The 16,714-nt window shown below is 40.1% G+C and overlaps 1 protein-coding gene across 3 annotated transcripts in view; it reads left to right on the top strand.

Moving 5' to 3' along the window:
- The first annotated feature begins 2,861 nt into the window (after nt 1-2,861).
- Nucleotides 2,862-16,714, top strand: part of ACP3 (acid phosphatase 3) — a 53,543-nt gene continuing 39,690 nt past the window's right edge. The window contains exon 1 of one of the 3 annotated variants that reach the window (XM_056800242.1): nt 2,862-3,130. In XM_056800242.1, the coding sequence (XP_056656220.1) occupies nt 3,020-3,130 (111 nt within the window). In that variant the 5' untranslated portion in view covers nt 2,862-3,019. Of the gene's footprint in view, nt 3,131-15,968; nt 16,185-16,714 lie in introns of those variants that run through there. The other 2 variants (XM_007505099.3, XM_056800243.1) reach the window with 2 other exon arrangements.

The following is a 16,714-nucleotide window of genomic DNA, read 5'->3' as shown; positions in this document are numbered from 1 at the left end:
TCTAAGGCAGAAGGCAAGGGTTTGGGTTTTTTTTAGTTTTTTTTTTTTTCATTTTGAACAAGAGTTCCTGGGCTAGAGATGTCACAAAACTCCTGAAATCAAAGTGACTGAAATTCACTGGTATTTTAAAACAAATCAATTAATAGAACCATAAATAGGAATCCCATCACTTAAAGTCTCTGAAGAGGAAATAAGGAGTACTGAAGGAGCAGTTGCCCTGGGGCAGAAACAACCTGTCCCTTCCTGTGTTTGCTTAGGTGGGACAGATGGAGTGGTCCCAAGACAGGCAAGAACTGGGAGGAAGGTACTAGCCCAGATAGACTTGTTTATTGCATAGTAGCCTAGACATTTGAAATTCTGGATATTGCCTACCAGGGCACCTTACTATTTTCATCTATCATTTCATTTATTTAGGCCTATCATCACTACTTTCCTACTTTCCCCCTTTCCCAACTAGATACCAATCTGAGTCTTCAGTAGAATAATCAAAGAGTGAGGACCGAGGAGCTGCCACTATTATCTCCTCAAATATCCTCAAATGGTGTACCCATTCCACCAAGCATCTTCCACTATCTTCTACATCTGTTCTTACCCTGGTACCAAAAATATTTCTGATGCGAGGCCAATGACTATCCAACTTCCCCTTCTCGTGGTCCATTTAATAGCTCATCTTGGTTTTGTTCTTGATTTAAAACCCTACCTTCTGTCTTAGAATCAATACTAATTGGCTCTAAGGACTACATAAATGGGGATTAAGTGACTTACCCAAGATCACACAGTTAGGAAGTGTCTATGGCCAAATTTGAACCTAGGATCTTCCATCTCCAGGCCTGACTCTCTATCCACTAAGCCACCCAGTTGCCCCACTTCTCTCTGTTTAATAAAGGACTTCATTGGATCATAAATTTAGTGCTGGAAGAGTTCTTAAAGGTCAATACCCTCATTTTATAGATGAAGAAAGTAAGATCCAGAGAGGATGCATGACCAGTCCAAAGTCCCACATGAAATAATGACACCAGTAGTTGAACTGAGATCCTGTTACAGACAAAAGAGCGGTTCTTTTTATATACAAATTGGTGGCTCCTGGAACCATTCAGTTTTTTATTCAATTAATATTTAACTGAGTTCCTACTATGTATAAAGTATTGTGTTCTAGAAACTATGGAAAATAAAAACAATGTAGGACATGATACTTGCCCTCAAAAAATTTCTAATACAGTAGGAGATTTGTCTTTCTAAGACCGAGTGATACAATAGTATGAGAAATGGATCTAGAGTAAAGACATTAGGGCCAAAGCAGTGAGTCTGTTCCTTAATATCTAATACTGAATTTAAGACTCTGGGTCTCCATTTGCTTAACTTTAAAATAAATGGGTTCAACTAGATGATTACTAAGGATCCTTCCAGTTCTATATCTAGGATCCTATGAACCTAGGCTATGTTGGCACTCCAGGGCAAAGCCCTGTTCACTCTAGTCTAGTAACTGTTCCAAAAATAATTCAAACCTTTCTCCATTAACTCCAATGGTTCCCTATTGATGCTAGGTTGAAATATCAGCTTCTCTACTTAGCTATTATTTTTTCATTAGTTTGTCACATTAAAATATCCATTGAAATCCCTCTCTCCCACCATTAGAGAAAGCATCATTTGACATTTATACAGGTCCATATAAAACTAAGTTTTACTTATTTCTATCTATCAGTTCTTTCTCTGGAGGTGAACATAAACAAGTCATTCTTCAAGGAGTATTTCTGTTGCTGTATGTAATGTTCTCTTGGTTCTGCTTGTTTCAGTCTTCATAATTTCATGTAGATCTTACCATGTTTTTCCAAAATGAACCTGCAATAGTATTCCATCACAATCAAAAGCCACAACTTGTTTAATCTTTCCCCAACTGGTGGGCATCCCTTCAATTTCTCCTTCTTTGCCACCACAAAGAGAGTTGCTTAGAGTCCTTCCTTTACCCAGCCCAAACTTCCCCTTCCAATCATATGTTATTCCCCTTCCCCACACTCACAGATCCAGTCAAACTGGCTTCTTTGCTGATCCTCTCACAAAGAATCCCACATGTTGTCCCTATACCTTTGCATTAGCTATCTTCTCAGTTACACCTCTTAGGATTCCTGCTTTCCAAATTCCATCTTCTACACCTTTTCTCAGTGCACACTGTCCCCATCTATCTGGGCCCTTTCACTAAAATAATGTGATTTCTATTTATTTGGGACTTATTTGAATAACTATAGTCATGTTGTTTCTTCCTCTACAGGAAGTCTTTCCAAACCCCTCCTAATTTTAGTGTCTTCCCTCTGTTAAGACTTGCCCAGGGACACAGCTAGGAAGTGTCTGAGGTCAGATTTTAATCTAGGACCTCCCATCTCTAGGCCTGGCTGTCAGTACACTGAGCTTCCCACCCGTCCCCTGGTAAAATCTTAATCAATGTTTATTGATTAATTGGTTCCTTGTTTCTATTTATACAGGCTCCTTAAGGGCATTAATCATTGCCTGGCACTTAAAACTTGCTAACAGAATGATTGCTATGACTTTCTATCTTAACGTTAAGCCAATAACAATCGTGTGTCCATTGTCTACTGGTTTAGTAAGTCTTTAATAAATGCCTATTGATTCATTCATTCATTCATTCATTCATTCATTCATTGTTGTCTCCAACAATGAAATTACGGGATCTCATGAAATTGTGCCCCTACGAATTTCACAGTGCTTAGGAGTCATTGACCAAAGGCTAAATTCAGGAATTTCTTTCTCCGGAGATGTCTCAATCCCGGAGAGAGAGAAGAGTGGCAAGGTGGAGATGCCATTCAAATCCAAGACCAGCAGGCTCCGACTGACTTCAAAGACATGAAATTGAACGAATTCAAACCTAGCCGGCCGAGTCCCAGCTCCTCCCCTTGTTTAATATCCACTACCCTGGCCCCGCCCTTTCCCATCCTTTGATTAAACCGCTCCCCGGCGAGGACTCCCTCCTCGCTGGAAGCTGCGGCGCTCACAGGTGCTCTCCAGGATGAGGGTGTCCTGCCCAGGCTCCTTCTCTTCGCTGCTTGCCTTCGCTTCCTTGCTTTGTAGCTGGCCCAGCCAAGCCGTAGCAGCCAAGCAGCTCAAGTTCGCCTTGGTAGTAAGTAGACTTTCCTCCAGTGTGCTTTATCTTCCATCTGGTTGCCCCCCGGGAGAGAGAAGGGGCAGGTGGGAGACGGTGTCAGGTTTCACATCTCCTCCCTCGGACTGTCTCTCCCCCTCCTCTCCCCCCCCCCCCCCCCCCCCCCCCGGGACGCCCCAGCTGCCCACGCCGGGCTCCCAGTTTACTGTCCAAAGTGAATAAGCAAGTTTCGCAAGTTTTTCTGCCTGGAAGCCAAAACAAGTCCCGACACTTGGGCAAACAGGAAGGTTTCTTTCCCTCCCCTCCCCCAATTTCGGCCCGTCTTTGTTCCCCACCTCCCCATTGCATCAAACCCAGGGTCCTCGCGGCCCTGAACCACCGTGCCTGGGGCTGAGAAGCAGTTTGGTGAGGAAGTGGCCACGCAGCACCCCTAGCTGTAGGGTAGGGGTTGGGGCCAAGCCACTGTCCAGCTCCAAGCCCGGCCAGCTGGACTGAGGGGCAGGACCCATTCTGGAAGCGGGGGGACGTCTGGAAACTCAAGACCCATTTGGAATGCACTTTTGACCCTTGAAAGTGAAATTCAGGATTTTGGGGATGCCCCTCGAAACTTGCCAATTCCTTTGCCTTTAGAATAATTCACTTATTTTTTCTCTGTAATGCAGAGGAAATGGGTCATCGAATAAAAGACAACCACATTACTTCAGGTAGGGAAGTTCCGATGGAGAGGGGCAAGGAAGAGTGACCGACCGGGTACAGGGGGAATCTCCTTTACATACGGATTCAATATAATCTTTCCTCTCCTTTCTTCTTTCCTTTCTATCCTGATCTCCTTTTATTCTCCTTAGACTTTTTCTTGCTTTCTTTCTTGCTTGCTTGCTTTCTTTCTCTCTCTTTCTTTCTTTCTCGTTTTCTTTCTCTTTCTCTCTCTTTCTTTCTTTCTCTCTTTCTTTCTCCCCTCTCCTTTTTCTTCTTTATCTTCTCTCCCTCTTCATTCCTATCTTTACTTCCTCTCTTCTGTATTACTGGCTTCTTTTCTCTCTCTCTCTCTTCCTTCCCTCTTCTCTCAGAGACATCTAAGACTTTAGATAAGGAAGAATTTCTGTGGTTATCTGGTCTTAATTCTCCAGGTTTTCTCTTCTCCCCTTTCTCTTCTCCCTCTTCTGTCCTCTGGTCTTCCCTACTCCCTTCACCTGACCACTGTGTCATCTGGATTACCAGATGTCTTTGAATAACATCTTTCTGTAAATGCTCCTTTAAAATGAATTTTCTCATTTAAAGGAGCCCAAAGATGTCATTGAACTTACACTGAAGCTCCTAGTTTCTCATCTCATGAATCTGTGGATCAGCTATAGCCAAGCATGTTTTGGTACAATGGCTATTATGAAAATCTTGCTGCCTATTCCAGTAAGCCTCCACTAGGCCATGAGTTAACAATGCAGACAAAGGCCAAAGTTCAGGTGTTTAAACATATGATTTAGACTGACAAACAACTTCCAGGTTTCCATTCTCTAAAACTCTTGTGATGCCAACTACCGTTTATGGGTGTGATTTATGCACGCTAGACTTTTTCTTTAAAGCCTTTGAGCATATTAGTACATAGTATATTATACTATAATTATCAATTTGGCATGTGTGTGGCACTTTAAAAAAAATACTTTGTTCTGAGAATGGCCCTAGATGTTAAGATTTCACAGTCCTCACATCACCAATGCATGGAATCTGCTGCTTTTCCAAGAGTTACCAACAACTATTAGTTAACTACATTTGTATTCTCCAGTTTGTGAGTGATCTTTCTACTCCCAGACTTGGTTTCCCCCTACTTTTAACCTCACTTAAGGTGCTTCCCCCCGTTGATACATGTTTAAGAAATGGAAAATGATTTCATCAATATTCAAATAGATCACTGACCTCAATAGGTATGACTCCAGTAATGATGATTGATACCTATACATGATTGCATATCCTGAACTTTCAGCCATTGCCTCATTTAAGTTTGCCTTAGGAGGCCCATCCACCTTTCCAAGGGGAGGGGAAAACTCCCTTGAGTTGGACTATCCATCAGGTTTTTCCTATCATTGCCATATGACCAACTCAAGACTTCTTTTGTAGTCTTTTTTTAAATGACATCCTTCATTTTTTACTCTACTCCTTAGAAATCCCTTTTCCATGATGTGTTGCAACCTGCTTTTATGCCCATCCCATGCTACTCCATTGCCCTTTGGGTAATTTTTAATTTGAGTAAATATCCATACAAAATCCTTGGGTGAGGGGACAGTAGATTTCTCCTCTTAATTTTTGTCCATGCTAACAAAACAGATGCCCCTATTTATATGTGGCATGGTAATGATTGCATCACACACTAAAACACTGGTGAAACTCTTGGATGAGATCCATAATAATTCAACGGAGCTTGGACTAACATAAGAAAAACCAAATAGATGAAGAATACTGTTGTCCAGACAATGATATACAACTAGATGGATGGACAGCCTGTGTTACTCATACATAGGGATAGATACATAGATATAAAGAGATGGACAAAAATATATTTGTTGCTGAAAACAGAATGAGCTGAATCTAACACTGAAGAGGAGGAGAATGTCTTCGATTGCTTTTGAGAGATCACTTAATGATGCCAAGTTATTTCTTGAAACAAAGGCCCACCTTTTAAATACCAAATTCTTCCTGTGTTGTATGAATACAAGTCTTAGGACAGTACAGTCTTGGAAGAATTGAAATGGAGGGGAGCCAAGAAAAATAAGTCAATGCCACTTCTGTGGAAGTACCTACTCTTAGAAGAAAGAAGAAAGAAATCTTTTCAGACCTGATTTTATATTATGACCAGAGTCTTAACATTCTCTCTCTTTTTAAATCTTTGCCTTCTGTCTTAGAATCAATACTGGGTATTGGTCTCAAGAGAAAGAGCAGTAAAGACTAGCAATTAGGGTTAACTGATTTGCCCAGGGTCACCGATCTAGGAAGTATCTGAGGTCACATTTGAACCCAGGACCTCCCATCTCTAGGCCTGACTCTCAAACCACTGAGTCACCTAGCTGCCCCCTTTAACATTCTCTTTAAACATTTTCCTTCCCAGGACTACTTGGGGAACCAAGTGGCTAATGAAGCATATAATCAGCAAAGGTATTATGGGCCTAGAACTGTGTTAAGTGTTGGTAATGTAAGATGAAAATGAAATTACCCCTGCCCTTGAGGAGTTTGCATTTTTCATTGATCTTAGGTATAAAGGAATTCCATCTTCTCCCCTTGTGGTTCGAAGACAAACCAAACTAATGAATTAAGATGTATATTTTAAGTATGATTTAGAACAGAAAACTTCTAAGGTCTTTTTCAACTCTTCTGATTCTGTAAATTTAATTCTTCAGCCTTGTTAGGGCAGAATTTCCATTTAAGGCATCTTTGGCCATAATAATGCCACAAGACTTCTTGGCCAGGTTTAATCTACCTCCATAAAGTAGTTGGACAAACCCCAATGATCCCAGGCCAAGAATCAGCTTCCAGAGGTGGTGGATACCCATCATTGCCTCCTTGTTCCAGGAAAAAGACAAAAAACAAAAGCTCTCCCACTAGTAATAGTCTCTAAGAGTAGTCCAGTATTTCTCTGATCCATCTTATTTCTCCATATCTTATTAAGCAAGGATAAAGAACTCGACTGCTTCTAAGATGACTTGCCTGGTTAATTGGGACAACTATTGAATCATTAGGAATAAAGATGGAAACTTTTCTCTTTTTAGATAAAATCTGGATTGTTACCAATTATTCTTGGTTGTTTTGATAAATTTAATTATAATATAGATACATGTAAAAGGAAGTTTGGAGAAGAAAGCAAAGGATTATTAGTGTGGAATCAACACCACAGTGACTTTAGTCTAATTTCTTGCATAGCACTGTCAGGCAGATCTGAGCTTTGATCTCTAGTCCAGAGGTGCAAGCAGTGGTCACATGAGGCATTCACATTTGAAATTTTAGACAAGGTTTACTGCAAGGATCTACAGGACCCAGAGACAACTGCTTCTGAGTCATGTGGGACCAAGAGCTCCTCCCTCTTGGGGTATGTGGTGTCATGCCTTCAGGAGAAAACAATAACCCAGAACTGCGTAACCTACTTTCTTTGGGATTCATGGCAATACTAATAGAAAAATCCAATATGGACACTACTTAGTCTGGGACTTCTCCCCACTATAATCAAACTTTACAGCACTATATAAATGCCAATTATAAGACAGTGACCTAGTTTTAGCACTGGACTTGGAATCAGGAAAACCTAAGTTAGATACTGACTCAGACACTTTCTAGCTCTGTGATCTTGGGCAAATCATCTAGCTTCTTTGCCTTCGTTTCCTCATCTGTAAAATGGAACAAATAATAGTACTTCCAAAGGTTGTTGTGATGATCAAGAAGGATGACTTATGAAAAGTCCTTTACAAACTTCTGAAGCACTATGTAAATGCTAATTATTATTATTATCATTATTATGGCACTTGTAAAATATATAAAATGGTGAGTGTACAGTGGATAGCTTGATGTCAGGAAGATTCAAATCTGACCTCAGGCACTTAATATCTGTGTGATTCTGGAGCAAATCATTTCACCCTGTTTGCCTCTGTTTCCTCATTTGTAAAAATAAACTGGAAAAGGAAATGGCAAACCCCATCCAGTATCTGTATCTCCAGTATCCACTCTTTAGTATCTCCAGTATCAAGAAAAACGGGGTTAAATGGCAAACAAGGTTAAGAGACTTGCCCAAAGTCACACAGCTAATAAGTATCTAAGGCTGGAATTCAGCTCAGGTGGTCTTCCTGATTCTAGGTCCAGTCAGTGCTCAGGAAGACTCGAGTTCAAATGTGACTTCAGACAGTGCTATGTGAATCTGCAAAAGTCAGTTAATGCCCGTTTGCCTCAGTTTCCTCCTCTATAAAATGGGGTAACAATAACACCTACTTCACAGGGTTGTTGTGAGAACCAAATGAAGATAATTGTAGAATGCTAAGCACAGTGTCTACTACATAGCAAGTACCATAAACATTTTAGCTATTACAACTACCACCACCAGGCACTATGACCATTCCTTCATCAAAAACAACTTACATTTTTCTGGGGGGAAATAATGCAGAAGGCAAAGAAAGTAACTTGGAGAGCCCACGTGAAAGCAATAACTAACAACTGGGATATTCCTATTCTTCCCTTCAATTGGACTACCTTGTTAGGAGTTCTGTTTGTGAACATCTATATTAGTATTTTAATTGGGGATAGAATTTCCATGTCAAGAAGAGTGTCCTTTTCAGGAAGCCCAGGATGTCTTAAATTTTATGGATCCATGCAAACACCAGTATAGAAAGTCAATAATAGTGAGGTGGTGGAACCTGGAAGCCTACTCCTTGGTTCTAAATGAAAGGGTTAAGGGAAGACGGAGTGGAGGGTGGGGACAGTGGGAATCAATATATATAAATAGGGAAAAATGTTTATCTGTGAAATGAGAAAATGCCATGAAAAGGAAAGCCCTGGGCTCTGAAGGTGGCCCAATTCCGAATGGTGTTGACTTAAGAGCTTTTATCTGGTGATATGCATAAGTAATGCATGAAGTGCCATTTTATAACAACTGGTTCTGAAACTGGAGCAAGATCATTAGGGAAAACCCAAGACTTGTTCATCCAGGCCTCCCAAAAATGTACAAGCCTCCTCATTTTGTTGGGCCGCGCTTTAATGCACTTCACAGATGTTGCAAACCTTCCAAAAAAAAAAAGAAAAGGCCTCTTAATGCCATTTTCCCAACAATGGGTTCTCACATCATGTCTCTGTGTCACATTTCAGTTGTTGGCATCTCTCTCCTTCTCCTTGGGTCTTGCTATTCCTCAAGACACAATAATACTGAAACTAGATCAATTAATAACCTACCATGACCTCTAAGTATTCAAGTGAAAAGAAGAGGCAATCTACATGGCAAACTTCATTGTTGTCTTATTTTAAGAACTTGCCACAATCACCCCAACCTTCAGCAACCGCCACCCTAAGCAGTCACTGAGGCACAACCTTCCACCAGCAGGAAGATTACAACTTGCTGAAGGTTCAGGTGATGGTTAGCATTTTTTAGCAAAAAGGTGTTTTTTAATTCACGTATCCACGTTGTTTTTTAGACATAATATTATTGTACACTTAGTAGACTAAAACATAACTTTTATATGCACTGGGAAACCCCAAAATTCATGTGAATCACTTTATTGCAATATTCACTTTATTGTGATGGTCTGGAACAGAACACACAATATCTCTGAGGTCTGCCTGTAAGTAACCCTATTCAAGTTCAGTTGTGTGCCTCCAATGGATAGGATGCTGAACCTGGAGCCAGAAGTCCCAGTTTCAAATCCTTCCTCTGACCCTTATTGCCTGTGTAACCTTAAGAAAGCCATTTAACCTTTAGTCCTTGGTCTCCTTATCTGGAAAATGAGGGATTAGACTATATATATATATATGTATATGTATATACATATATATATAGAGAGAGAGAGAGAGAGAGAGAGACAGACAGACAGAGAGACAGAGAGACAGAGAGAGACAGAGACAGAGAAACAGAGACAGACAGAGAGACAGACAGACCTCTGAATGCCCCTCAGGAGATTGGACTAGCTAGCCTCTGAGTGCCCTCTCAGCTGTAGAGCTGTGATCTATAGCCTTTACAAAGCAATTGGTTCCCAGGTCCAGAGACTGAGAATGGCTTAGTTTGTGTTTATTAAGTATTTTCTAGAAATGGCACATATGTTCGAGAATTAACCCTAGAAGTCCTTCCAACTCTCTTATAGGGTGTTTCATTATCTATGCCCACTGATTACATTTATATAAAGCCTTACAATTGTATATTGCTTTAGAATTTATATTTGGGTAATGTTTTACTGTTCACAAAGAGTTTAAATTTATTGATAAAATGCTCAGCATACAGTATCTGGATCCTGTGCAACAACCCTGGAGGACAGATGGGATGACTATTATTATTTACAGGTAAGGAAGTAGAGACTCTTCAAAGTAAATCATCTTAGTCAAATTATCCAGCTAAAACTTCTGACTCCCAAACCAGTATTGTTTTTATGATGCCTCATTGCCTTTCTAAGGAAAGGGAGAGGTGGATTTCCCAGAATTCCATGGTGGAAACTTCCGCCCACCTTAGCCACCTAGCTCTTTAAGCTGAAAAATAATTGTTTTCTCCCCCAGTGACTTCTGTATTTTGTAAAAGCAGGATTTTTGCTTATTGGTATGTTTTTATCAGTCTTGGAACCTTAAGGTGTTGATTTTTGAAGATGAAGTCTCAACAGAATTGGTAGAAAAGCCCCTAAATCTTCCCCAACCAAACTGATAAACTCTAAATTGATGGCTTAGCCTAGAGGGGCCATAACTCTGTTTAGCTAAGTAAATGTTTTTAAAATAAGTTTTAAGACAGGCCTAGAGACTTCACCAGAAATCATCAAAGCTGGGTGGCTCAGTGGATTGAGAGCCAGATCTAGAGATAGGAGGTCCTAGGTTCAAATCTGGCCTCAGACACTTCCCAGCTGTGTGACCCTGGGCAAGTCACTTAACTCCCATTGCCTAGCCCTTACCACTCATCTGCCTTGGAACCAATACACAGTACTGATTCCAAGATGGAAGGTAAGGTTTTTAAATAATAAACAAACAAACACAAATTAATAAATTAAATAGATTAATAAACAAACAAATGAATGGATGAACAAATAAACTAATAAATAAATAAATGGATGGATGAATAAAATCCATTTTAATGATACTTTGGTTTTTAGATCAGTTTCTGGAAATATCCCTTTCCTTCAAATGATCTGCCTTTTTTTTAAACTCTTACCTTACTATGTATTGACTCTAAGGCAGAAGAGCAGTAAGGGCTAGGCAATAAAGGTTAAGTGACTTGTACAGGGTCACACAGCTAGGAAGTATCTGAGGCTATGTTTGAACCTAGGACCTCCAGTCTCTAAGCCTAGCTCTCAATCCACTGAGTGACCCAGTTGCCCCCCTCCTGCTTTTTTAACAAAGAAAAACAATTAAGCCAAAATATCTGCTACAGTGACAATGTCTGACAGTCTATGTATCTCGCTGTAGCAGTCCTTCACCCTCCTGCCATGTAGTTAGAGAAACATTTCATTATCCTTTCTCTGGGTCTATTATTGTTTTGGAGGGGTTTTAGTTACTGATAATTCATCTTCCTGACAAAGATCTTTTCATTTACTTCATGGCAGCTGTTGTATATATTCTTCTGGTTCATCTGTTCATATAAATCTTCCCACGTTTCTCTGGATTCCTCATAGTCGTAGTTTCTCACTACACAGCGATATTATATCGTGTTCCTGTTCTACAGTTAATGTAGGCTATTTTATTAACAATTTTTCTCTTTTAACCTCTTGTCTCATATGTGATTGTCACTCTTTTATTACAAAACCGTGTAACATTATCAGTGAGTCTATTAGTTGGATCCAGGAAAATATTGTGGGAAATGCCCCAGGATTAAAGGAGATATTCCACCATTTACATCAATGTAACTATGAGGCTTTGTAATATGTAATAGTAAGATGGCAGAGGCTGTCCCATGCCTCAATCACCCAGGATATTAAGCGTATAAGGAAGGATATGTGCTTTTCAACTAGGTCAGTAGGGGATCATTTAATCTCTTGTCACCATCAGTCTCTGTCTCCTTGGTAACCTGGAAAGGGTCATTCCAGCCCAGTGATTTCTATCTAACTGCATTATCTACTGAGATGTAAATTTTGTATAATCCTCAGGAGATAAACAAGAATTTTCTTCTATGAAAGAGATATTTTAGATCTCCTCCTCTGCCCTAGAAGCTTTCTTGGGAAGCCATGGGAACCTATCTTTCTGATGACTAATGTGAGAATTCTAATCACTTTATTCATGGCAAATTTTTTATTCAAAGCTTGGTCAAGTCTCTTTACTTTCCTTGGCCTTCCTTTTCTTAAAATAAGGAATTTGGGTGAAAAGACCTAGAAAATCCTTCCTAGGGCTAAATCTATGATTCTGTGAAGTCTATGAAAGCCTGCATAGTGTAGTGGTTAGAGTACTGAACTTGGAACCTGTAAGATTTGTGTGAACCTGGCTAAGTCATTTCATTAACAGCTTAGCTCTCTAAGGCTCTAATGAATAGGTCAATTGCTAGTCCATATGAAGGAAGGGAGTTTCTGCACTGAGAGTTACTTAAACTGACACACCACAGACACAAAAAATCCAGTATCGGTTAGCAGTTTATTTCTATTAAGAACTTTCTCCCCAAGAAGCCTGTGAGGTAAGTGATGTAAATATCCCTGTTTGAATGGGACCCAAAGAGGAAGAATCAATGTGAACCTAGTAGGTGATTTCTAATGAAGCTCCCCAGGGAATTTGTCCTTGACCATGTGCTGCTATTCAGCTTTGTTATCAAGGATGCTGGTACCTATGGAGATGCCATGTTGATCAAATGAATAGATTTCACAAAGCTGAGAGGGCTTTCCAGAAGATATCAAGTGACAGAATCAAGAAAGATCTGGAAGGATGGGCTAAATCTATTCAGATGGTGCTTAATGGGGATAACTTTCAACTTCAGTTTTAATAATCAACTTTCCAAGTACTGGCAATATGGCTAAAATTGAAAAACTAATAATAGACTACCTCATTTGATCTCCACAACAATCCTGTAAGCTAGGTGATATAATTTTTACTTTTTTAAAACCCAAATATTCTGGCTCAGAATCCATACTAATTCCAAGTTCCAAGGCAGAAGAGTGGTAAGGGCTAAACAATTGGGGTTAGGTGACTTACTTGCCCAGGGTCATCCAGCTAAGAAATGTCTGAGGCCAAATTTGAACCCAGATCTCCTTGACTCCAGGTTTGGCACTCTATCCACTGAGCCACCTAGCTACCCTGATGATATTTTTAAAATTATTTTTATTTATATCTTTTTTGTTTACATCATCAGAATCTCTTCTTCCCTCTCAGGGAGCCATCCATATAACAGCTTTTTTTTTTTTTAAGAGGAGACAATAAAATTTGGCAAAATATTGGAAAAGTCCAAAATATATGCAATTTGATGTTAACTGGAAAAAAACACAGAACTATTAAATAGTCAAAATCACTCTTTAGTCAAGCGCAAAAGGGGTTCAGCGCTAGTAGGCCTTGACAACAGGGCTGCACAGAGTCCGAGGATTGAACTCTGGCCACCCTAGTCACTGACCCCTGGGAAATGCCAATTCCCAGGAGAATGACAATTCAGAGGAGCGAGCCATTAAAGTCTAGATGACCTGGGGGCTTAGGGTGAGAGGGACAGTTGATTGACTTTTCTATGGTAAGAAAGGAAAATGAGGAGTTCCAGACAGGAACAGTGAAGGGCTGATGCTTTACTATGAACACAAAAGGGAAAGACTCAGCCCAGGGCTGGACCATCTTGGTAATGGGCTTTAGCCTAGTGGGAGAAACCTTTGGGACAAAAGAGATACTTAACATCAGATGTGATTAGCTATTCCCACCCAAATTACCAGGATGTCTATTGTCTGGTGAAGTGGGACCTTTCCTCAGGGAGAAAACTCTGTGACAAGGTCAAAACCTGGGGTTTCTACCTCCCAACTAAATAAACTGGGGACTTCTAGACTAGATTTCCACGTTGACAGTGAATACTATAATACTGATTTTATAGACAAAGAAACAGAGGCAGACAGAAGTTAAATGACTTGTCCAAGATCATTTAGCTAGTATCTGTGACAGGATTTGAACTCAGTTCTTCCTGACTCCAAGCCAACACTATACATTACAACCTCCTAGTTGCCCAAGAAAGAAACTGTTTCATGTGAAAAGATCTGCCAGATTGAGTGGATGTGCTATAGTGTTATGAAGCAGTCCAAATAAAAAGCAATAGTCAGCATGTATTACTACTAATGTAATTTACTTAGCACTAGGATAATACCATGGAGAGTGGCAGTATGGCATCATCAGAGAGCAGGAGAGTGCCTCAGTCTACTCTCTACCATACACATAGCACATTGGGAATACCGTGTTCCATTCTGGGTGCCACTCTTAGGCAAGCCACTGAATGACAAATGGAAGCTTTCTGGGGGAGGGCAACAAGGCTGCGGGGGTCTTCGAAATGATCTCAGTGAGGGTCAGCTGCAGGATCCTTAGCTCTGGAGAAGAAAAGTTGTAGAGGGGAAACATAAATATCTACTAAAATGTGGAAAAGGACTTCAGTCTGTTTTGTTTGACTTCATCAGATACAAGTAATATCAGTGAATGGAACAAGATTGTTTTAAGCTCTATACAAAGAAAAACTTCCTAGCAGTTAGAGATGACGAAAAACACCAATTCAACATTTATTAGGTGCCTACTCTGTCAGGCACTGTGCTGAATGCTTGGACTACAAAGACAAAAACAGTCCCTGCCCTCAAGGAACTTGCACTCTAATAAGAGTGACAACATGTAAACAAGTACATAAATAGGATGTATAGGGGATGAATTTGGAGCCCATCTCAAGAGGGAAGGCACTAGCATGAAGGGACACTGGGAAGGGTTTCTTGCTGAAGATCAGATTTTAGCTGAGAATTCAAGAAAACCAAGAGATAAGAGATGAGGATAGAGAGAATTCCAGGCATGAAATGCAAAGCAAAACTGGCCATTTCTAAAGATGTTCCAAGCTCCCCATCTCTAGAGTTTTCTCAGGAAAAATTGGATAAAGACTTACCAAGGATGTTGTGAAAGGGATTCCTAGACACACATTGGTCAGATTAAATGACCTCTACTGTCCTTCTCAGCTCTTCTGATTCTAGGAGTTTATGGAATGACTTCTAGGAAATGACTTAGTGGTTAGCACTGTGCCTGGCACACTGCAAAAACTCAATAAATGACTGACAGACCAATGGACTTAACTAGTCATATAGCTTAGTGAGTGACTAAATTGGCCTCAAAAGATCTAAATCCCTAATCTTCTGACTCAAGAGTCTAGTGTTCACTCTCTTATACCAGATGGATTTATTCACTCACCTTGCTGAAATAGCAGTTGGAGAAAACAGTCTATAATGCACAGGATACCTAGCATTCTGTTATGAATAAAAAGCTTCCTTTCACCAATGAAAACTTCAGTGAATCCTCTCCCACTGTCATCTACTGCTTAAGCATATGTCCTTCATCACTCTTGATTATATCACATCTTTGCACCTCCTTTTTGAGGCTTAATGGAGTACACGATGGAGTCATAAATGTGTAGTACGGTATATAAATACTCCCCATAAATGTCAATCTCTCCCCATCAATGTTAGCTGGGAACAACCCTCCACCCTGACTTTTAGGAGGGTCGTCATGAGGTCCTGTAATCACAGCTCAGTGTTCTCTAAGGGTTTACTACAATTTCCCATGGTACCTGGCTTATTTGCAGTATGATGATTTTCTTTTTTTTTTTTTAAACCCTTACCTTCTGTCTTTAGGGATTTTAAGGCAGAAGAGCATTAAGGGTTAGACAAATGGATAAGTGATTTGCTCAGAGTCACATAGCTAGGAAGTATCCTAGACCAGATTTGAACCCAGGTCCTCCTGACTCCAGGCCACCTCACTGCCCCAATAATAATTTTTAACTTTAAACTTTAGGATTTCTAAAATGCTTTCCATAGAACACTCCTATGGAATAGATACTACAAGGATGGATTCCCATTTTATAAATGAGAAAACTGAGATTCAGACATGTTCATTGACTTGCCCCAGGTCACAGAGTTAGTAACTGTCAATTGAGATTTGAATACAGGTTTCCAAGACCAGTGCTGTTCATTATGTTGCATTGCCTTTCTTTTTTTTTTTTTTAAACTTTACCTTGTATTAGTATCAACTCTAAGACAGAAAAGTGATTAGGGTAAGGCATCTGAGGTTAAGTGGCTTGCCCAGGGTCACACAGCTCTGCTACCTTTCAATGTAACGAGTTCATAGGAAGAATCTAGAACAATATATTCCCATGGTTACAAGCCTCTGCCTCTTATCAGAAAGCATCACAAGCATCTAGCAGGATAACCGAGATAGCCCCCAGGTGGAAGACAAGGTAAATGAACTTAATTAAATATAACATTTTATGATCCTTTTTCCTAAGGTTCACAAAAACCCAAACATTTCCAAGTCAACAAACTTAAAATGCTCCCTGGTTATACTCAACACAATTATTCCAGATTTATTAAAGAAAGGACTAGAAAGGCAACTATTCCTTATTTATTATGGAAAGGGCTAGAATGGCAAGGTAGAAAGAGAGCAGACCTTGGAGTCAGGAAATCCCAGGTTCTAGTCCCACTCTGACACCTCCTGTCCATATGATCCTAGAAAACTTACACTCAGTACCCTGGACAACTCCCTAAGGCCATTTTTACAGGGGAGGTGTTAGCCTGCATTGGTCTATCTCATCCATATCATGGAGACAGTCAGTTCCTATCCCCATCTACATTTTTCTGGAGAACAGGCAACCTAGCATAGAGTATAGAAACTTGCCCTCATCAGAACCAAAAAGACTTTGGTTCAAATCCTTCCTCTTGACACCTACTGGCATGAAAACCCCAGGGAAGTTATTTAATGTCTTTGTGC

This window comes from Monodelphis domestica, chromosome 5 (assembly GCF_027887165.1).
Source record: "Monodelphis domestica isolate mMonDom1 chromosome 5, mMonDom1.pri, whole genome shotgun sequence".
Lineage (NCBI taxonomy): Eukaryota > Metazoa > Chordata > Mammalia > Didelphimorphia > Didelphidae > Monodelphis > Monodelphis domestica.
Note: the sequence above shows the minus strand (reverse complement) of the source record. Positions and strands in the feature narration are given on the sequence as shown.